We start from the raw sequence: 15,695 nt of genomic DNA, 5'->3' as shown, positions 1-15,695 counted from the left end.
ATATAGACAATGAATGACAGCTTAACAACCACGCTTTTAGGGTTTGTTTAGTGCGATTTTTCGTTTCCAAATAGCGCTTTTCACTGGCTCTCAAATCTCAATCTCTAATATTAGTTGGATAGTATTACTGATTGCTACTTTGACAAAACCTTTCCTCAATACCCAAAAAAAACAAAAGCCAAAAAAAAAAAAAAAAAAAAAAAAAAGGAAAAAAATATATACATATATTATATATACACACAGACACAGAGAAAGCAGTACAATTTGGTTCATGCTGATTGTAACAACAAAGTCCCCCCTCCCCCCTACCCATCTCCTTCTCCCTCTCGATTTCGACACCCAAACCCCCCACCCTACACTCACGCATACAGATCAACCACGGAGCGCCACCCCCTTGAATTTCCCCAAATTGCCCATTCCAGAATCGCCCCGCAGATTTGCAGGTCTTGATAGGCTGTTAATCCGTTGAAAATTTTTATGTGTATTCCTTGCCGCAATTTTTATAAGCATGTGGGGGCGTTGTGCTCGAATGTTCTGGTGGTGTTAATTGCGGGTTTCGTCTGTGGGCTTTAATGCAGGTACTGTTTTCCGAGGAGGAATGGACGTAAGGTTCATCTCTGAGGTGTTGGCGCCAGCATGCACCGCATAAGATACGTGGATTCTTCCACTGCGGTATATTGATTTCCCTCGATTTGCTCGATTTTGGAGAATAGGATGCCGCATCAAGCGGTGAATGTGAAGCGCGAGGCGCTGGCGCCATGCATGACATGCCCCATCTGCCACAAGCTCCTCCGCGACGCCACAACTATTATCGAATGCCTCCATACTTGTGAGTGCCGCATCTTCATATCTGTTGGTTGAAATCGCCTTCGATTTCGTGATTTCGCTTCTAATTTTTCAAATTTTGGGTGATTTATGAGCACGATCTGTGTGGCGGAAATACCTGGGTTTCGTTTCGTGGATTAATTGCTGATTTGGTTGTTCTGACTATTCAATCTATCATGAGATAGCGGTCCTTTCATCCTCTCTCTTGTGCGTATGTTATTCTTTGGGTTTGTTGGCTTTCTTATTTGATGTGGGCGTTTGTTTTCATATTACATGTGTTGGAAAGAAAATAAGTTTACTGTTAAATAGGTGTTTTTTTGTGGATTTATAGTTGGAATGTGACGAGTTACTTTATTGGGTTTTGTCAGGAATGAAGTGTTTGATTGATGTATATATATGTTGACTCGTGTTATGTCTAGTGGGAATGTTGATTAGTGGGCATTGATTCCTCCTTTGTTTGTTCTTACCAAAGGCTTAGTTTATTTATTGCTAAAGTCTTCTTAATGCCATGCTAATTGATTATGGCAGAAAATTAGGGGGAGGTTTTATGTTGGTGGGGGATACTTTTTAGTTCAATGGGTGTTTTTTCAGTTGATTTAGTTGGATGTTATGTGTTAATAGTCTAGCTTTGCTTGCTCCAAGGATTCTTTACGGTTGAAATATCTTCAGTGGAAATCAATCACTCTACCATTCTTGGCAGCAGTGCAACTGAACTTATGACTTGGTTCTCTCATTCAGGGGGTACTTTGTCTTATTTCTTGAATGTTTCTTACATGAGGAATCTGATATTATTTTCCATGAATGCCATTCAGTTTGCAGGAAATGCATATATAAGAAGCTGGATGATGAGGAGATGGAGTGTTGTCCGAAGTGCAATATTGATTTGGGATGTGTTCCATTGGAGAAGTTGAGGTCAGATTTACAGTTCTTTTGTTTTATTAATATCCAGTTATCTCTTATGCTTCAAACTAAGATGACTTGCACAGGCTTTCATAAGATCTGACAAGTTTATATCAATTTCTTATTGTAAATAAACAACATAGAAAAGGTGTATTGGAATTTTACTCTCAATGCCTTGTGAATATTTTCTAGTTTGAAAGTTCTTGTTGTACTTTACCCTCTTGTTTCAACTCTGCAATACTCATTAATATTACAGTTTCTGGTTGTTATTGTTATAGTTTCAGGTTTGCTTGTTTGTTTCATGCTCTATAGATGAAGTTTACAATTATTATTTGAGGTTGCAAAATGTGCCTCCGGTCACATTATTTGTTTGTTTGCTTCATGCCTTCGCGCAACTCACAGGGAACAAGAGGTGTATTTATTTGAACTTACTAATGATAACAGGAGGGAGAGAAGAGAGAAAATGTGTAAAATTGTTAGGAATATTGTGTGGTGTAGTTAAATAAATCTTTCAATTCTGTTTCGAGTAGGAGGTTATATTGATTTTATGATGAACTTCTGTTAAAGAAAAACCATTAGCAGTCACTGTAGCAAGGTCTGTTTGTGCATTTCAGTATCCACTCTTCTTTGGCATGTTTGTTGGGTTGCTATTGCACATGTATCTGGACAGAAAGGAATATTGCTTTTCTTAGCATTTCTCTTATATCCTTTTTACAGGCCGGATCATACAGTGCAAGATGTAAGGGCCAAACTATTTCCTGATAAGAGGGTCCAGGTGAAGGCTACTGAAGACATGAGTCCTGTTTCATTGCCTGCAAAGAGAAAGGAAAGGTCTCTCTCATCATTGGTTGTCAGCACTCCCCGAGTATCAACTCATGTTGGAATGACTGGAAGAAGATCAAAATTCATCACAAGAAAAGCATCAAAGGGCTCCAGTTTTAACATAGAAAAAACTGCTGTGAACTCTGTTGAAGATGATCCTGAGAGCTGTAGCTCACCCGAGATGTTGAACAAGTATATGAGACAGGTATTTTGTGCACTTTTGAAGCTTTTGGACATCAGTTTATAACCTCCAATTGCACCTTCATAGCTTGTGCATATAATACAAATGACAACCTTCTAATGCTTTCTAACATTCTTGCTCCAGAAAGCTGCTACTGGTGAACCATCAAACAACCCTACTCCTGATAAAGGAAAAGAGAATGGCTCAGAGCATCGTGATGGAAAGTATGATCTTTGGAAGCCATTAAATTGTTTGGTTGAAGCAGCAAATAGAAGCAAGCCTTCTAAATACAGCTTACAAGGATCTCGTATCAAATCTGAAGAGCTGAATTCTTTTGATGGTAATGATTTTCTCAGTAGATTCAAGGAACCAAAGAAGAAAGCGAAAGTTAAAGATGAGAAGAATAGGAGCCCCCCTCCAGAATCTGAAAGGCCTAAAAAAGTGCGCAAGCCCCGTCAGAAGGCCCAGGATTTTGGGGAACTCAGGATTCCTCCTCAGGCTGTGCTTGATGCTGCTAGTGCTGAACTTGGCAAGAGAAATTGTCCGATTTGGTTCTCATTAGTTGCTTCAGATGAATGGTAAGCAGTTTATGTGACCAAATTTTTTGTTCTGCATTTTGTGCCTCTGTCACTTTTCACTAATTTCTGCTTACTGTTTCCAGGAAAGAAGATGCAACTCCCTTGCCTCAGATTCCAACCAATTACTTGAGAATAAAGTTAGTTCTCGCTGTCTCTTCTCATTGGCAAATTAAGTGATATTTCTTTAAATTGAATGGTTACCTTTAGGATGCTGCAGCATATGCGTGAAATAAGGAACATCTTTGTTTTGCAACCTTCTAACATCATGAAGATAGGGGTGATTTTCTCTGCCATTCTCTTTCAGTGTTACTGATTCTTCTATGATTTTGTCCCTCATTGCCATAGCTAGTGCTTATAATTTTGTTGGCCGGTTATTTTTACTTTTACTCATTAAGTCACGGCTTTGGCTTTCTTAACATATAATTTGAAATGGTTCATTGTTATTAATGTTTAGTAAGTGGGAAGTTTTTGTGCATGTTGCTTCGTTGAGGGTAATTTGTTCGTTCTTTAAATTTCATTTTGAATATATTCAACTATAAGAGTCCAGGCGTTATTAAAAATACAGAAAAGATCGTCGTAACTTGTAATAGATAATGAATCATCTCTTTGGGTTGTAGCAATTCGAGTTATACATGAATGATCTAGGTCAAAGCTTAATCTTTTCAACTGTCGTTGAAAAAAATGGCATTCGCCTGTCTAGTTTCATCTTTGTTTCTTTCCCACTGCTTTGGTCTCATCTGCATTGATGTCTGGATCGATGCATAGCCAATTACAATTTTCATGTCTAGCAATTACCTGCTAACGGTATCGAGGTCTATGAATTCATAATATCAAGAGTTTTTCCATCCCAGCTGAAGATGTTTGGTAAAACGTTGTGTGTCACAATATTTTCTAATTTCTCTTGCATTCGCCCTCAGAATTATTTCATGAATTTTGTTTCTACACAGGGATGGAAATATACCGGTCTCCTTCATTCAGAAGTACCTCAAGCGAAAGCTCAATCTTGCAACTGAAGATGAGGTAGCTCCCTTACATCGTTCTCAATTCTTCTGGATTAAATATATATATATATATGTGTGTGTATATATGTACACATAGTATGCAGTATTTATCACGTACTCAACTTTCTCAGATCGACATAAAATGCATGGGACAAACAGTCGTCCCCACTCTGCCGCTCAACACTCTAGTTGATCTGTGGCTTCAAACAAACGGCTCGGGAAGAGTATCTGCGACAATCGGTTCATCTGCAAAGGAATTCATAATGGTGCTGGGATATGCTCGCCGAGCTGCTGTCCCCTAATTCTTGGTCATCCTTTTCCTTCTCCTATAATATATATCAAGCTTCATCCATGAGCTGCTGCCCTTACAATGACTTGGGCTGCTTTTGTAGCCCATCCTTCCAACTGTTGCTGCTGCCCGTGGGGGCACTCCTTAGTGTTGCATGTCTATGACTCTTGTCTGTATTTATATTTGATCGTTTAAAGTTATGAAACCAGCACAGCAAGTCAGATTGATTATTTACTTCTGCACAATCAATTTGGACATTGTTTGGTTATCTTGATTGTGTTCGTGACGTAGAAACAGTTTGCTTTCAATTTGATTGCCAGTCTCATTGATTAACAACAAAGGTTTCATGGCGACAAGGATTATCTTACTCTAATATGTATCTGTGATTTGATAAGTCAGTCAACAATTTAAAAGTGCAGAACGGTGTCGTTTTTGAGAGCTTCCTGCCTGAGCTGAGCGCTGCTGCATATATTATATACGTAGAGACTGGGCGCGTCGCAAATTCACGAGAATGTATACGTCGCATCTCGGGACGATTTTCACGCTGATCCTGAGAAGGTAATTTTTGGAATGATGATTCGGCTTAGTGTTCAACTCTTTGGCTGCGGTTTTGATTGGCCGATCTGTTATTCGATGTTGCAGGCTCGTTATTCAATGAAATATCGGCATATCGATGGCAACTTGGTTCTGAAAGTCTTCGACGATAAGGAGGTATTGTATGCATGCTCCTACTCGTATGGTTTGTTTAAATAAAAACACAAAAACGTACGTTCTCCACTGCCGCCATGCTTTTTGATTAAACTTATTCATATATTTACGCTAATATTCGGTGAATGCTTTGGTGCTACTGCTTATATATTCATTAACACTATTTTTGAGGAGGAAACCTGTTGTTGGATATCTGATGTTGAAAACTACCCAGAATCTGTAGATGTTCATTTCGTAGTGATGAAAATCATTTAACATAATTCTGGTAAAAGTTACCATAGCAAATTTACTTTTGAAGTCTTTCTTACGAACTACTTTTGAAGAATCCAAAGAAAATCATCATGACACTGGTACAGTTGTGTTATTGTGTAAAAACATCTAACGGAATTCTGGTAAAATTTTGTAGAGCTAATTTACTTTTCAAGTCTTTGTTGCTTACTCCTTATGATGATTCCTAAGAGAGTCATCATGACAGGAATACATGGGTGAATTGTGGAGGAGTTTTTTTACCTTTCATTCCATGTTTTTATGACCAGGGCTTATTGTGAGCTATATATACAGCATCTCTAGAAAGGACTGTGCTCCTCTGTAGCACACAAGAAGTTCCAGCCCAAATTATCAGCACTAAGAAGTTAGTTCTAGCAGGAGGAAAGAGTTTATGAAGTAATCTTTCTAGTTTCTACCAGAATAAGGACTGTAGAAGTTTACATAGATGTTGGATGCATCCCTAGTTTAAACCATTTATTCTGACTTGAAACTGCTTGTGTAGGCCAACCACCTGATCTATAGATTTGGTTGGTTACATTCTGTTATTCGGTTAACGAGTGGATTACTTCCTACCATAATCCTTGCTTGTGTTTTTTGACTTCTTTAAATCATTCTTTGTCATCTAGTACATAAACTGTTTGTCTAATGAACTTTTGTTGTCTTTGTATTTGTTGTCATTTTCTGTAGTTGGTTGGGGGTTATTTAATTAAGGCATCCATCCTTGCATCTCCAATGACACACACAGGAACTTGAGTATTTTTAAACTATTCAAGTTGTTGATCATGTGCATCCCTTTCATTATTAGTAACTTAATTACTGACTGAATTATCTTGTTACATGATGATTGCTTATTTATTTATCTGTGTATCAAATTCAGGACAGATCAGGATACTAAAAAGATGGAGAAATTCAATAATATATTTGTCACTCTGATGGTATTATTCCCATTCAATTGTACTCTTGATGGATATTGGATTATATGTGATTGATTGATGTACTCCGCTGCTGCTAGCTAAACAAGTAGGATTCAAACTAGGGACTTGGAAGTGTTTAGCTTAGCATCCTATTTATGTGTCATAGATTGAATATTACTTTCTCTTCTTTTTTTCCTCTTCAATTTATGGAGCCTCACATGATGATCTGTAGAAGGATGTATGCGTTCACATTTTATGATATTATTGTGACCTTTACTAAAAGTGTAAACTAAATTTGCTCATTCAAAGTGCTTGGGAACTTATGGTGAACTTGTTTATCATTATGTCTGTGGTCATGGAGTTGCTAAGCTAAAACATTTCACTCAAGATGGTACAGAATCTCATGCTCCAAGTTTTCATCTCTTCAAATTCTATTTTCTGCTGCTTGAATGTTTTCAACTGCACCAATTGTAGATTTTTGTGATCGTGATAAGTAATGGGATTTGATTGAAATGTTCTGCACCAGCCAATTGTATTATGCTTTCCATTGGATCCTAAAAATGGAGGTAGTCTTCAAATTTAAAAAGATTGGTTGTTAATAACTGTTCCTTTTTTTCTGTACTGATTTGAGATGGGTTATAATCATGAAGTCGCAATGTACCATTTTACTTCAGTTTTCAGCAAGCATTTTTTCCTATTGTTTTGGTTTTTAACTTCATTTTCTACAGCGGATATATCTGAAGCTGGCGGAAAAGAACAAACCAAAACAAAGACAAAAGCTAGCCAAAAAAGGAAACGGAAAGAAGTAATAGCAGGTACAGTTACTTTTCTTTTAACTTCCTCTTCTCTGCTGCTAAATATTTTACTGTGATGACTAGTAATCTTTGTTCATGGCTTTTCTGCTCCATCGCCCAGTGATACATAAAACTGTTCTCATGGCCTAACTCGTCTGATTCAGAACAATACACTAGTTGCAGCCTTCAGGTATGTGTTCCTGCTGCTTATATTGGCAATTATATTTTCCCCATTTATTTATTTTCATCTGCTTTTTAAATCTTACTAAATTTAAAAGGGTTTATGGGTCAGTTGAATGAAATTTTGCGGCTTTGCAATGTTTATTATTGAGTTTTCATATTTTCCCAGTGTCTATAAAGCTATCAACTTTCTTTATCATACAAAAAGTGAAAGTGATGTGTGGAGGGGGTAATGGTGCTTCTGGCTCCCCAAATTTTATCAACAATGAATTATTCCAAGTATGTTTTTGTGTGTTTTGGTCAGAATGATCAATAAAAATTATATATACGAGTGTGTTAAATTTTTATAGAACTTTAAGTTGATTCATATGTTATACTCCCTCCGTCCCACGGTGCCGTTTCTGTCCGTTCCACGTACCATGTCACTTTCTTTTTTTAGGAAAATGATTACACACTTTAATCTCATTTTAAACTTTTTAATTCTTTTTTAAATTTTAATTAAACTAATTAGTTATCTTAATCTTAATTTATAATTATTTATATTATCGGATAATTATTTTCACTAATACATTCTTACTTATCTACTAATTACATCCCTCCTAAAATACTGTGTCTCGGACGGAGGGAGTACTGTTATAAATTATAAATATGTTGCAGTATGTAAAATATAAGAGTATGTTGTACATGTATTATATATATTGATCTGGTCAATGTTATTTGACCGATTAGCATGAATCCGTGTCTGAATTATTTTTACTAAAATAATTTTTTTTTTTATTTAGACAAAATAATAATAATAATAATAATAATATTAATAATAATAATAACAAAAGTGATATATTACTCCCTCCTTGCTAGATATAGTATAATACTTATTGTATATACAAAAATTTAGAAAACAATTAAAACGTATAATCTTTTGAAAAAATGACATAAGATGTGTACAGATAAAAATATAAATTATAAAAATTTTGAAAAAATGACATAAGATGTGTACAGATAAAAATATAAATTATAAAAATTGTGACATAATAAGTAGGACGGAAAGAGTAAATTTGTGAAAGAGAGAATATTAAATACTCCATATGTCCAATAATAAAATATAGCTTTGTTTAGACATTTTTTTTGGATGTTTGGGCCCATTATTTTAATCTTTTTCAAAATATAATATCAAATATTTTATTCTACAAATTATCATCAGTTTTTAGTAAAATAATAGTATTTTAATTATAGTGAGTAGTTAAAAGTAGTGTAAAGATATTTTTGCTTTGTTTTTTTGGTGTAAAAGAAATGATGTGATGTAAACTAAGGATATTTGTGGAAAAGAGTAAAGTATTTAATGAAATGTTTACTTTATAATTCAAAATAGAAATATGTATATTTTCTAGATAGACGGATGGAGTTTACATTGATCCAATTAAATTAAAATACTCTCTTCTTCTTGTAACAAAGATATTATTTTTTACTTTTGTCTATCTAAAAAAAAATATTATTTTTTTAATTTAATAATGATATCTACTTAACATAATTTGTAAACGAATGTAATATTAATATTAAAAATTTTATGTGTAAAAAACAAATGCTCAGGAGTTAGTATATAAATTTTTCTAAAATATCACTAAAACAACGTGCTTTTTAAACTCGTCCTGCATGGAGTGGGTGAACTGGAATTGAATGCCCCGAGTGGAGTGGGTAAGAATAATATGCAAGAGAAGGCAGTTAAGTAACTGTCAGATAAAGTCAACGTATTGTATTTTCACTGCACTGAGACTGAGACTGAGAGGTCCCCATGCTTTTCACGTGTACTATTTTATTTTGCTGGTCATCTCTCTAACTGTTAATTAATAACTCTATTAAGTATGCCTTCTTCCTTCTTTAATTTCTAAAGTTTACATGAAAATAAAGCTTTGATTGAATTTCAAAGATACTCCCATAGTTCCGTAACACACATGCCATGTATATATATTGTTTCTGCTATGGTGGAATTTTGTGCGATGATACCTATATGTGTATATATACATATATATATTTTGTATTATAAAAATAAAATAATTAATTTATACGTTAGTATTTGATGGGTGTATATAAATTTGTTCTATCAGCCGCAGCTACATATTGATGCTCAATAGTAACAAAATTGGATAAAAAGATGCCCAATTGAAAGCAAAAAGACAGGACAGCCTCGGATGAAGGAAAAGCCAAAGTCTTATATAAGAAAAGAAATCATTACAAACAAATGTTCCCACCAAAGATTATCAAAATTTGAAAAGGAAAGGCAGGTCCAAAGTGGTGGTCGTACCCACATTTTAAAATGCGCAGAGTTTTCACTTGCTGCCCCACGAAGAAGAGCTTCATCTCATCTTGTATGGGGTACGCAGAGGCAGGTATAGTTTATTTTAATGCATGAACGCCTTGTCCATTGACTGCTGTTTTACTCTTGATTTATTTCATTAATTAAATTAAATTAAATTCATTTATTATTCTAACCAGTAGCATTAATAAACTAGCAATGTTCTGTCTATTCCAAGCAGGAACAAGTCTTCTCTTTCACACTTTTATTATCATTCATTCAATCCATTTTCCTTTGTCTTTAATTTGGGGAGATACAAAATTATCATTATTATTATTGTTATAGAATCTTTGGCCTGTCTCAACTGGAAGCATTTTGTTGAAGATCCATTTTTGTTTACTTTCCTCTTAATTTACATTCTTGTAAGGCTTTATCTTGTTTTTTTCTCCTCTCTTCTTGGCATTTGTTTTTTTATTGCTCTTGCTTGGTTTGTTTGATCATTTTGGGATTGCTGTGAACATGAGTAGTTATTTATTATCTTTGTTTTCGCTGATGTTGGAAGTTCTGAGTCTTTGGAAGGTTTCTATGTTTGCTTATTGATTATGTTGATTTTCACTTTTAAACTCCCTTTTCTCCTCACTTTGTGCTGGAATTTGGGGATTAGGGTTTCTGTATCCTTCCTTGTTTAATTAATTCATGCTTAGCTTTTTCATGATGATGATGATGGAGGAGGTTGAGAGAGCAAATAGTGCAGCAGTTGAAAATTGTCATGCAGTAATTAATATCTTATCAAAGCCACAAGATGAGAGCCAATTTGAGAAACTAGCAGAGCAAACAGGGGAGGCTGTGCATAAGTTCAAGAAAGTTGTGTCTCTTCTAAGTCCTACCAATCATGGCCATGCTAGAGTGAGAAAGCACCTGAAATTTCAAATCCCTTGGCCCCAAAATACGTTCTTGGAAAATCCCATCTTCACCACAGATGAAACTACACCTAAACAGCTTCTCCAAATCCATGACCAAGAAACTGATCCAAATGCCAAGAATGCCCCCCCAGTAGCAAACACTGCTTTGGAATTGTGTCACCATGGCAAAACTCTGCAACTACCCCAACAAACTCCATTGCCAAACCATCACTTTCTCCAACAACAACAATTGAGGCATCATCGGGCCGATCTTATGTTTTGCCTTAGTAATAAAGGAGGCCTTAACCTGAATTTTGACAGCTCAACCTGCACTCCAACCATGTCATCTGCCAGATCATTCATATCTTCCCTGAGTATGGATGGGAGTGTTGCTAATTTGTCAAGGGACAGTTACTGTTTAATTGGGGCTGCTCGATCAGCTGATCAGAGTTCATATCAGTACAAGAGGAAGTGCTCTGGAAAGGATGGAAATGGTAAATGTGGAGGCAGATGCCATTGCTCTAAGAAGAGGTGGTTGTTTTTTTAACTTAATTCATTCATTATTAACTGGATGAGGTTGGTCTGTCTTTGCCTTAATATTTGTGGTTTACCAGGAAACATAGGATCAAAAGGTGTATCAAAGTTCCTGCAATAAGCAACAAGATATCCGATATTCCACCGGACGAATTCTCTTGGAGGAAATACGGACAGAAACCGATCAAAGGTTCGCCATATCCGAGGTAAGGCCTTGATGCATTCTCCACAGGATTGCTTTACATCATGTTGAATATTCGGCTCTGTCTACTTATAAGATTTTACTTGTGATTTTATTATTCTAACTTTTTTTTCTCTCTAAAAACATCAAATCAAATATTCATATTTTATTTATTTTATTACACTGAAATATAATTTTACATTCAAAATATTACATCAATACATATTTATATCACATCAAACTACTATTTCAATTCAAAATTTTATTATTCAAATTCAAACCCAAAACCAAAACCTCACAAAGGGTATGTTTACTTGTATTGATTTAAATTAGTTTTTATCCAACACCCTCAGCTTTAATTTTTCTTATATTGATTCAAATTTCACTAATCCAAATCAGATAAAGAGAGTTTGGGTTCTGATTAAGATTTATTTTCTTTGTAGTTTGTGTGAATCATAATGGTGTGTGTATGCAGGGGATACTACAAATGCAGCAGCATGAGGGGTTGCCCTGCAAGGAAACATGTGGAGCGATGCTTCGACGAACCTTCGATGCTCTTTGTCACTTATGAGGGCGAACATAACCATAGCCATAACCAGCAAATGATAAGGATGCCTTCTTCTTCTCAGTCCCACCCCTCCTTGTCTAAATCCAAATCCAACCATTAACAACAATTTATTCTATGCTTTTCTGGTATAATATATATAAATATAGATATAGATATAGATGGATACACAATGCATTTGTTCCAACTGTGCCTTCATTGACTTGGATCACACTACCCTTTGCCCAAGTGCATCTTTCCACATTTAGATGCTTCTATTAATTGAATAGCCATAGATTGTAGGGGTGTCAATAATTATAGTACTTTTTTTTTTACTCTTAAAAAAATTAATACTAATAAATAATTTATTGTCGTAAATGAATTAGCACACATGCTAGATTGGCCTTTTCTTCGTTTATTGATTGAGGGGCCCTATCACCAAACCTATCTAGTAGGATAATTGAGAATGTATTTTTGTGGTGTTTATTTGGATATTTGGAATAGTAAAAAATGAATTTTGAGTAGTTATTTGATATATGATATAAATAGTATTAAATTGACAATTTTTATATACTACTGCTACTAAGTATCATCTTATTATGGGCATAACGAGGATGATTATCTTCGACAATTATACCTAAAGTCGCGTTTCTGCAACTTCTAAATTACAAATCCGCCATTATGTTTTCGCTATCAATCACTGTACACAACTGTAAACAATTTCCGTACCCTATGATGGATAAAGATATATAGAAGACCCGGTCAAAACGCTGCGTTTTAATCGACGGCGGTGAGTACTTCCGCCGCCGCAGCTGCCGCCTCCGATGGAGATCAAAAGAGCGGTGCCGGAAGATTCAGATCCAACACGAAAGATTTCCTTTCGCTCCTCATCTGTTTCTCCTGTTCATTCATCACCACCGCGCCTACTTCCTCCATTTTATACCCTTTGTACTCCGATCGTTTCCCCACGGCGTCGCCGACGAGGCGGAAGAGCTCCGGCGGCTTCCAACCTGCAATATTCGCGTTCAGCGACGGAGCCACGGTGCAGGCGTCGTCGTAATTGAAGTTCGTCTTTGCTTTCGCGCCGCGGAGACTCCTCGCCGCCTCGTCGTAAGCCAGCGCCGCCTCCTCCGCCGTGTCGAACGTTCCGAGCCACTTCCTCGTCTTCTTCCACGGATCGCGAATCTCCGCTGCGTACCTTCCCCAAGGTCTCTTCCTCACTCCGCGAAACTGCGTCCCCTTCTTCACGGACGGCGGCGACGGCGGCGGGCGGCGGACTCCGCCGCCGACGGCGCAATTTTGCAAACTCTCGGTTGGCATTTCACTCACGCGGAAAGCGCGTGACACGTCTCGGCCTTATAGCCTTGAAGACAGAGAGATGACCTATTTATAGTGCAGCGGCAAACGCCGACAGCTTCGAATGCTTTTGATTACTGGTACTATTTTCTTTAATTAGTTATATTTGATTATTATTTTTTCTCAAATTCAATTTATTAGTAGTATTTATTATATTCTTTATTAACTAGAAATACGCGTGGCGCGTAACCGAATGAAAACGCTCCATCACGATGGCGGTGCTCCACGCGTAGTGTCTGTTTCGCAGGTCCCGGATTCGAACACCAGATAAATCCATACATTTGAAGTGTGGGGTCCAAGCCATGAGTGGCGTGGATCAATCTGGTTTTTGGATCCTTGGAGCTATGGAATGTGCTTGCGACAATTGCATGAAAATTCTTGATAGGGAGAGTCACGTCTATGATTTCGTCTACTTTATAGTTAAAAAACTTTTTCCGTCAAACATATTACTATGTGATATTTACTAGGGGAGTTTTTTATTTTTATTTTTATTTTTTTTGAGTTTGAAAAAAATTTGTTTGAATTTGATATTAAAATAATGTATAATTTGAATATTTTGTGAGATCCGTCTATCAGTAATTAATCCGTTTACTTTTTGAATGTTAATTTTTTAATATTAATTATTATATTAAAACATAGTATAAATTAAAAAAAAATAACAAAAATATTTTTATAATATAAGGATATTTTCAATGTTAAAAACAATGACGTAAAATGCAAATGAATAGATTGGCGGTAGACGAATATATATATCTATATTTTTTTGAAAAATATAGAATCCAAATAGTAAAATTTGAAAAAAAAAAATTGTGTAAAAAAATATAACCTATATTAATATTATAAGCGGTATAATTTAAAAGTAATTAATATATATTAGTAATAGAGATAATCACACACAATACAAATAATTATAAATTAAAGAAATTAATTATTCTCTTAATTTTGAATTATGTCACAATTGCTAGTTTTTTTTTATCTTTGATTTGATTCCGTTTAAAATTCTATTTTTTTTAAGGTAAAAATCAAAATCCACTGTTATCACCAATTTTCCGGCCACCGAAATTCGATGGCGAACGACGGACGCGCCGATTTGTGTAAGGTGGCTCCCATTATTGAATTTTCTTGCCTTCATTGTTGGAATTTTCTCCTCAAGTCTGTATAATCCGTTGGTCAATTCGGGTTCATTTAAATGTCTGATTTTATAGCATTAGAAGTTTTTTTATCTTGACATCCTTAATTTACTTTAAAATTTATATAAATATAAATTAAAATGATTATTTAATTTGATGTAATTAATATTTTTATTAATATGTATATATAAGAATGGAAAAAAATTAAAAGTGGTCCCATTGAAACAAAAAATAATCAATTTTTATCTAAATATAAAAAATTTATCGATTTTGGTTCCATTACAAATAATTTTAATCACTTTTAGTCCCACTAATAGAAAGCTCAGAGGTGTACATAACGGAATATAACGTGGCAATAATCTGAAATAGTCACACGCGACCGTGTTTAATAAAAAACATGGCCATGTATGATACTGGAATCTGATGTTGGAAGTTTCTACCGACTAATAGAAGATTACAGCTACGTACTCCAAGCGGCCGCTGTTCTCCTTGTAGGTGGCGTGGAGGCGGGCCCTGAGGGTGTCAAGGCTGCCCAAGGCCTGCTTCATCGTCGAACGTCCCACGCCTGTCGAATCCTGCAAGAAATGGCACCAAGACAAGCGGCAAAGCTGTAGGAGCCGATAGTGGCGTGGGATGTTCGACGATGAAGCAGGCCTGGGGCAGCCTCGACACCCTCAGCGGGCGCCTCCGCGCCATCTACAAGGAGAACAGCAGCCGCTCGGAGTATGTAGCTGTCACCCTCTGTTTGGGATTGGAATGACGTTGACAAAAATTTTCAACATCGGATTCCAGTATGATACATGGCTGTGGTCTTTATTAAACACGGCCGTATGTATGGTGTAACTATTTCAGATTACTGTCACGTTATATTCCGTTATGTACATATCAGCATTTTTTTGTTAGTGAGACTAAAAATTATTTGTAACGGGACCAAAATCGATAAATTTTTTATATTAGCACAAAAACTGATTATTTTTTATTTCAATGGCACTACTTTTGACTTTTTTTTTCTATAATAAATAAGGAATAGATGAGGAGGTTAATATTTTGATTAAAAAGTGAAGATGAAGTTGTAAAAATCTTTTAGTATAATTAAATCGTTTTGGTAAAAAAAAATTAAAATAATAAAATAGAAGAAGGCACAGAGATTGTAGCATAATAATGGTAACGGATGGATACAAACACAATTAACACAAATAATAACACGGGGAAATAAGTGAGCGTAAATAGGACAAAATAGGTGTAGGATGTGGGAATTTGACGTATAAAATAAATGATAGTTTGCATAAAGTAAAATAA

At 35.6% G+C, this 15,695-nt stretch overlaps 3 protein-coding genes across 6 annotated transcripts; 2 read left to right on the top strand and 1 right to left on the bottom strand.

The window, feature by feature from the left end:
- Window positions 1-279: 279 nt before the first annotated feature.
- Window positions 280-4,864, top strand: LOC127244152 (E3 ubiquitin protein ligase DRIP2-like). 2 transcript variants are annotated; one of them, XM_051264538.1, is made up of 9 exons: window positions 280-443; window positions 579-829; window positions 1,638-1,737; window positions 2,443-2,752; window positions 2,873-2,952; window positions 3,085-3,306; window positions 3,390-3,443; window positions 4,254-4,326; window positions 4,439-4,864. In XM_051264538.1, the coding sequence occupies exons 2-9, from the start codon at window positions 715-717 to the stop codon at window positions 4,607-4,609; spliced, it is 1,125 nt and encodes a 374-aa protein (XP_051120495.1). In that variant the 5' UTR covers window positions 280-443; window positions 579-714; the 3' UTR covers window positions 4,610-4,864. The 2 variants fall into 2 exon arrangements, with proteins under 2 accessions (XP_051120495.1, XP_051120494.1); XM_051264537.1 differs by having other exon boundaries at window positions 2,873-3,306.
- A 2,536-nt stretch (window positions 4,865-7,400) lies between these two features.
- Window positions 7,401-12,091, top strand: LOC127244153 (probable WRKY transcription factor 39). 3 transcript variants are annotated; one of them, XM_051264541.1, is made up of 5 exons: window positions 7,401-7,469; window positions 9,562-9,843; window positions 10,454-11,182; window positions 11,266-11,391; window positions 11,842-12,091. In XM_051264541.1, exons 3-5 carry the CDS (start codon window positions 10,461-10,463, stop codon window positions 12,032-12,034), a joined length of 1,041 nt encoding a protein of 346 aa, XP_051120498.1. In that variant the 5' UTR covers window positions 7,401-7,469; window positions 9,562-9,843; window positions 10,454-10,460; the 3' UTR covers window positions 12,035-12,091. The 3 variants fall into 3 exon arrangements, with proteins under 3 accessions (XP_051120498.1, XP_051120499.1, XP_051120496.1); XM_051264542.1 differs by lacking the exons at window positions 7,401-7,469; window positions 9,562-9,843 and adding an exon at window positions 9,852-10,171; XM_051264539.1 differs by lacking the exons at window positions 7,401-7,469; window positions 9,562-9,843 and having other exon boundaries at window positions 9,852-11,182.
- Window positions 12,092-12,414: 323 nt separating this feature from the next.
- On the bottom strand, window positions 12,415-13,353 carry LOC127244154 (ethylene-responsive transcription factor 11-like). Its single transcript, XM_051264543.1, has one exon. The coding sequence runs from the start codon at window positions 13,228-13,230 to the stop codon at window positions 12,742-12,744; it is 489 nt and encodes a 162-aa protein (XP_051120500.1). The 5' UTR covers window positions 13,231-13,353; the 3' UTR covers window positions 12,415-12,741.
- Window positions 13,354-15,695: the final 2,342 nt, after the last annotated feature.

This window comes from Andrographis paniculata, unplaced genomic scaffold (assembly GCF_009805555.1).
Source record: "Andrographis paniculata isolate CXL003 unplaced genomic scaffold, ASM980555v1 Contig9END, whole genome shotgun sequence".
NCBI lineage: Eukaryota > Viridiplantae > Streptophyta > Magnoliopsida > Lamiales > Acanthaceae > Andrographis > Andrographis paniculata.
Note: the sequence above shows the minus strand (reverse complement) of the source record. Positions and strands in the feature narration are given on the sequence as shown.